Source organism: Galendromus occidentalis, unplaced genomic scaffold (genome assembly GCF_000255335.2).
Source record: "Galendromus occidentalis unplaced genomic scaffold, Mocc_1.1 scf7180000076357, whole genome shotgun sequence".
NCBI lineage: Eukaryota > Metazoa > Arthropoda > Arachnida > Mesostigmata > Phytoseiidae > Galendromus > Galendromus occidentalis.
This window is the reverse complement of record NW_003804346.1, coordinates 9,086-15,631: the sequence shown is the minus strand read 5'-3', so window position 1 is coordinate 15,631 and position 6,546 is coordinate 9,086. Positions and strand designations below refer to the sequence as shown.

At 54.2% G+C, this 6,546-nt stretch overlaps 1 protein-coding gene across 1 annotated transcript; it reads left to right on the top strand.

The window, feature by feature from the left end:
- The first annotated feature begins 678 nt into the window (after positions 1-678).
- On the top strand, positions 679-6,340 carry LOC100899023 (SH3 domain-containing kinase-binding protein 1-like). Its single transcript, XM_029113148.1, has 6 exons — positions 679-707; positions 3,909-3,969; positions 4,272-4,632; positions 4,846-5,058; positions 5,741-5,917; positions 6,054-6,340. Exons 1-6 carry the CDS (start codon positions 679-681, stop codon positions 6,338-6,340), a joined length of 1,128 nt encoding a protein of 375 aa, XP_028968981.1.
- The last annotated feature ends 206 nt before the right edge of the window (positions 6,341-6,546 follow it).

The window sequence follows — 6,546 nt, the reverse complement described above, 5'->3', positions numbered from 1 at the left end:
TAGCGTTGAAGGGAAGCGGTCCCCCGACGCTCAGACAGCGTTCAGGAGTTCCTGTGAGTTCATATCGGTCGTCGACTCGGCGAGACTCCTTGGCTGCTGCTCCCTGGCGGACCTGCTCTGTCGACATCAGATAGCGGAGAACAGCTTTTTGACGTGGCGACGACGTTTTCTCGTCGACGCCCCAGGACGGTGCTTGCGTTTACTCGTCGTCCTCAACTCAATCCCGCTGTCATTCAACGGTATGCTCGCCAAAACGTCGGCTCCCGCGCGCAGGAATCCGGACGTATCAGCGACGAACGGTGGAACGCATAGCACGAGTGTACTCGGTCCCATGGCTCCGCCTCGCAGCTACGAGACGTTTGCGGGTTCCGGGACGCCAATTTCGCCGACTGTTGAGCTGCGGGCCCCGTTGAAGGCAGCCAGCTGGGCCGAATGAAGAAGAAGCCTTACCTCCCGAGTGGGAGGCAATTGAAATGCCTTCGATGGCCAAATCCAATCTCGCTCTCTTTTTGTCAAGGATCCGTCGGAGGTTCCTTCATATACATTCATATGACTCTTGAAAGAAAATAACAAAGTACCATGAGGCTTGTCAGCCAAGTACACAGTTGCTTTTTCTTCGAATTTCCTCTTAGAGGCGTGAAGTCCCGCAATCCCTCGATTTCACTTGTTTTCAGTCTAATGAGGCTCCGACCAGCCCCGCCGCTACCGCTCCGTCATGTCGAAGTCTCGAGGGAGCTCCGTAGGATACGATGAGCGCCGCGAGCTCGAATACGGTCGCGAAACGAGACGAGAGAACTCTCCACTAGGAGAGGAGATCCTCGTTCTGCAGCTTGAGGTGACCTCTGTTTCACACATTCTCTGACTTTGCGGTGTTTCGCGGAGGATGGTTCCTCTGAGGCAGTGAGGGGGGGGGGAAGAAACGACGATATACAAGCCGACATCCATCATCGTACGAATCGCGGCTCCCTCTTTTCATCCTGTTCGAATGTCTTCCTCTGCCGTCAGCTGGTCAATTCAGAAGTTGGTCCCAGAGAGGACAGCGGAAACCGGAACGGCTGCCGAGGTTTTTCGCGACGGAGGGCGACAACTTTCAAAATGTCCTCTGGCCCCGACATCTCAGCGCTGCGAGGCAGTTCCCTCCACAGAATCGGCGAATTGCCAACGTTTCGAATCTTCATTTCCGTTCACAGTTGTTGCCGCCGCCACCCACGTCGCACTGTCACCGCATTGTTGTTGTTGCTGTCCGTGGGAGAAGCAGCGGCGGAAACGATGAGAGAGGATGGGGAGTCGGGACGAAGGCGGAGCACTCCGACGGAAACGTTGACGTCGATTAGATTGATAGATAGATGGTCGGATAGATAGATATCGACCGACGAGCCGATTCCGGCGACACTCGGTCGATCACATCATTTGCAACTCCGACGGAGCCTGCCCCAACCGGGTACGGAGTAGGCCCCCACCTCCACCAACGTCGATTCGCACGCAATTCTCCGCGCGGATATTCAACACGACCCGGGCGCTGTGCCCTACGCCCCTAGCTGGTCCAGTGACGGTCCATTGGTGTGAATATTTGAGAACAAAAACGAAAAGAGCGCAGAACCCTCCCGGGGCTTCGATTCCGTCGCCGAGTTCATCGACGGCGACGCAAGGTTGTGGAGGGAACCCGCTAGGATCACCCGGATTGCGAACGATTCCGTCGCAGTCCGCACAGTTGATAATAACAATAATAGTTCGCGTAACTCTCGGTGGACTTCGGTGATGCGGCAGAGCGACAGCGAGCGGAAGGGGAACGAAGGACTCCCTCCGAGGATGATGATACCGTGATGATGATGATGGGAAGAGTTCCACCACGGCAAACTCATGTCCACTGAGTCCGCTGTGCCTGTTGCCTCGAGCGGGCCCCGGAAACGCGTTATGGAAATAATAGTGCGAATGATGACGAAATAGGAAGTTGCAGGAAGCTGTATTTGCTCTCCGGCAGCAATACTTTTTCTGCTCCTCTCCCGGGAGCCCTGGCCCTCACGTCGCTTTCCCTCGTGCGGCTGCCTCGTGCACGAACTGCTCGCCGATTCTTGGAAGCCAATCACTGATGATTCCGAATCATAGTGCAGCCTACATACGCCCTCGAATTGCGGTCGCGGCTCTGGATCGGTATATCATCGAGATCTGAGTGAGACGATTCCAACGTCTCGGTCGACACGAAGAAGATGTGCTGAAATCGTCTACCTAGAGGAGTAAATTGCGACTTCTCCGTTCAGAACGCATGGACACGGTCTCCCCGTCCGTCGCTGGGCTGCTCGGTGGGCATCTGATCGTCGCATGTTCCTCACTCAAGTCTGAACACGACGTTTGTCCGATAGGACTCTCGTTCTTCCTCGGTGGGCACAACGAGCGCCAAGTCTGCCACTCCTATCCGAGACTGCGCCGACACCCCACCCACCTCCCCCTCATTCGCCCATTTGCCGACCGACCGACCGACCGACCGAGGAACCAACCAACGAACTAGCTCGAAACCAATTCATCTATCTGTCGGCTCCCGATGAGACAGACGACGAAGACGCAAAAGGCACACCTTCAAGGCTTGCTTCATCATCTGCCTCGTCTCGGCGCTGTCCTTATCGTTGAGGACAGTTCCTCATTCAAACATCACGAGTTCAACTGCGGGCTCGGCACCCTCCCGAGCTTGCTTTCCTGTCAGAGTAGTCAGCCAGCCTGACTGTCGGCGGGTTCGCGCGCGTGGAGTCACTTTCTGCCGGCCGACCGTCAGGCAGACGGTCATACCTATCTTCTCGCTTATCTTCGAGAAGCGTATGTACGACGTAGGAGGCTCTGTGCACAGATGTCATTCATAGCAATGCCTCATTGTGTGTATGTACGAGTAAATATGTATGGCTTAAGGGCTGCTTTCGACGGGAACTTCTGATGTGGCAAGCAGTGCTACTATATGCTCACTGTGTTCGTTTCGTATTGAGCCTCGTTGGTGAGGCTGCCGAAGCCCCTCCGAGATGGTCCAGTTCGCTGTTGCGAACGATGTCTGGAAAAAGGAGGACGACGCACGTCGATGGTGGCGGCGATGGTGGCACCGCGCTTGTATCGGCTCCGGTGAATAGACGCCACTTTATAGCGTGAAGGAATGCAATGCCAATCAATAGGCGAGGCAGATTCTGGCGCGTCTATGCAGAAATCTATCAAGCCTCGGCATGCCGGCTGATATGTTCCATCCTGATCGGTGTTGTTGTTGTTGTCGTCGTCGTCGTCGTCGACGGTGTCGTTGCCGTCGGTGGGTTCAAGTGCCACCGATTGAGCAGCGCACCGCCGTGAACATCATTTAGAAGACTGGCTTCATTGCCAGCCAACTTAATCCAACGTTTCCGAAACTATCAACGCTACTTCTATCAAGGAGATGCGTCTGACTTGGCGGGACGAGAGCCGGAGGAGGCGATACCGGGAGAGCGCAGAGATACGCGCCTGGAATGTCGATAATGGATCCCTCGGAGCCATATGCGAGCGTTTCCCGGCGAGATTCGCCGAGGGATACGTCGCAGCCCGGCGAGCTCACTAGCTCCAGGCTGGCTCGCTGGCCGGCGAGCTCTCTCGATCGTCGGCGTAAATCTATTTCCCTTGTTATTGGCATAATGTGTACTCTGGGCACTCGTCAATCGTCATGGTTCATTGTTTCTCCGAAAACTCGAGAACGTAGCGCTCACTAATATGATTCGAATAATTTCACTGCGTCGTTCACGGATTGCCTCGCGGACTTTATGACCGGATCTACGACTCGTCCGTCAAGCAATAAAGTTTAATATCGACTTTTCTATTGCAGCGAATGGAGGACTGGCCGGACTGAAGTCAAAAGCTTTCGGAGCGAAAGACGAGAAGAAAGCTATCGGCAAGGTCTCGCCAAAAAGCTCCAAGAGCGATCCCGATGCTCCGAAACTGCCACCCAAGCCAGTACGCGAACTTGCGAAGGTACGACCCGCGGCTCCAGTGCCGATAATCAGCATCCAGCATTAATGAATCCTATCTACGATTATTCCTCGATAGTCAGGGAACGTAGCTCTGCTCGCTTGACGGGTTCCGGGACGGGGAGGGGGAGGGGGCTCTCCCCTGCGGTATTGAGGCTCCCGGCTCAATCGCTCCCGTAGTCATTGTTAATTTGTTCTTCCCACGGATGAGAATTCTTACGATTTTCCATTCGAGCCGATTTCCCCCGTCAGGAATCTACCGCTGGTCCTATGGAACGCTGAAATCTCATCGAACACTTTTTCCAGGCTCTGTATCCGTACGATGCTCAGAACGGGGACGAGCTGAGCATCAAACAGGGAGATACGATTGTTATACTTACGAAAGAAGTTGAAGACGAGGGTTGGTGGAAAGGCGAGCTCAATGGAAAGGTCGGGGTGTTCCCTGATAACTTCGTCCAGCTGATCCGTTCGGAACCAGACCTTGTGATGTCGGGACATTCGTCGCCCCAACCCGGAAAGCCGGATCGGCCGGATAAACCGGTCAAGGCTCTGAAGCCGGATTTGACTCGCGACAAACCAGCTTCATCGATGATGGGTTTCAATCCCCAGAATCAACCTCTTCCTCCTTTGCCTACGGATAGCACGGCACCGACCGCAGCAGTCAAGGGTAAGATACTCTTCTAGAGAAAGAGATTCCCGATATACGACGATATACGGAGCTTGCATACGCATATTCATTCACTGCCTGAGTGCGTTGATCACGATTCCGAAGTCGGCCTTCCCGAATCGACGGATTCATGCTGTCGATGTTAGAATGATTACCGTTCAGACTATGAGAACGCCGAAAATTGATTCGAGCTCGATTGTTCTTCTTCCACAGGCGACCAAGCTTCAGACAAACCGGTGTCTAAGGTTAGTCCCTTCGGGCCGCAGGAAGGCATGTCTATGATGAATGCTGCAGGTATCGGAGGAAGGCCTCTCCTGACTTCGCAGATTCGCAGACAGAACGGAGCCCTTCCCGTGTCGCTCATTGCGGCACAAGCGGCCGAAAGGGCAAATCTCAACAACCCTCACGCCAATGGGGGACACCATGGTAAGACTACGACTCGCTTATCCAACAGTAGGATGTTTGTCCCAATTTTTCCCGCGATTGCCCGAGCCACGGACTGAGTTCCGCAGCCAGCTGGGAACGGCCGGGGTTCCGGCGGCGAGATTTTACGGTCAGAATGACCGTGCCTTTTAGGGAGGGTCGAGCTGCCAACGATTCGTGTGTTACGTAAACGTCGAGCTTGGAACGCGGGTGACTCACATCCGTCGTCGATTCGTAGCCCTTTCCGCAGTCTGGTCAGCGCTACTGGCCGTGGAAGCAGTAGGTGCGGCTCTGATTGTTCTTTGAGAGCCTGCTCGAACACTTAAGATCCTCTCGATACTAAGCGTTCCTTGTAGCGTTTTGCTTGAGCAATCCAGTGCACAGTCGCCCCACCTGGGAAGCTCTCGGCAGTGAAGTTTGAGCTTCAGCGATCAGGGATTACTGAAGCCTATAGTATGTCCTTGGTGCTACCTAATTTGGCATAGATGACGTCGCGTCGTTGGCTCGCCGGTCTCCAGTGCCTGAAGATTGGCGGGTTGAAACGTATCGACGAATCCGCAGGTAGTCAGCGGGAGACTGTTGCAGTCACTTGCGGCCGTTCCAGCCGCGTTCAAATGTTCAGTGAAAATGCGTTGCAATCTGTGGCGTCGATTCTTCGGAAAGCTAATCACCGATGACTCCTCAGATTCAGCTCTGACGTCGTCGTCCGTGAGCACGACGCCCCAAGCGTCCGGAAACGGAGCCGGAACTTCGTCGGACGAGGCAATCACACTCGACAGCATAGAGAGTTCCGAGGGCAGACTCAAACATCCCACGGCTGATAGGGCGAGACCTCCCGCTAGAAGACCTCCATCACATATTGGTCAGTCACAACGACAGCCACAACCGCAACTACAGCTTATCGATGTGTGCCAAACTCTAGATTGACTTCCAAGGCGTACAACTGAGGATTTTGTGTCGAATCTCTAAATGTGAACTCGAGTGCTCTGGATTCACAGGTTCTCCGCCTGGACACACGGAGACTATCGCGGAAGAGAATGGCGATTCCCTTGTGGGGTCTACCAGCGCGGTGGCTCACCTGAACGGTCATAACGGCCACAGTGGTCTCAACAACGGCCAACACGAGGACGGCAAGAGAACATCTATCAAAGACCTCACCTCAAAGTTCAACGAAGCCAACCTCGGGCCTGTACCCCAGGTGATCAACCTCGCTGGCAAACCTTTCTCGAACGGAAGCAAACTATCCGCGAGTAGTCTAAGCAAAGACGGTGAGGGATTCCGTTGATATTTGATACCGCACGGGGCAACGAAGTCCAACATTGTGCGAAATCATAAAGCCTTCTCGTATGAATCAATATCTCCCTCTACTGAACGGACGAAATTCCCGTAATAACTTTTCCGTTTCCTACTCAATGTAGACGTAGATGCCAAGACAAACGAAGGCCCATCTGCACGAAGCGAGATCTCGCAGAAGTTGGAGGCGGAAATCTT

Bases quoted from the DNA above. Each gene is read 5' to 3' on its own strand.
- LOC100899023 (XM_029113148.1), top strand. From the start codon at position 679: ATGAGGCTCCGACCAGCCCCGCCGCTACC. The intron at 5,059-5,740 runs GTAAGACTACGA...ATGACTCCTCAG, and splicing joins CGCCAATGGGGGACACCATG to ATTCAGCTCTGACGTCGTCG. The intron at 5,918-6,053 runs GTCAGTCACAAC...CTGGATTCACAG, and splicing joins AAGACCTCCATCACATATTG to GTTCTCCGCCTGGACACACG.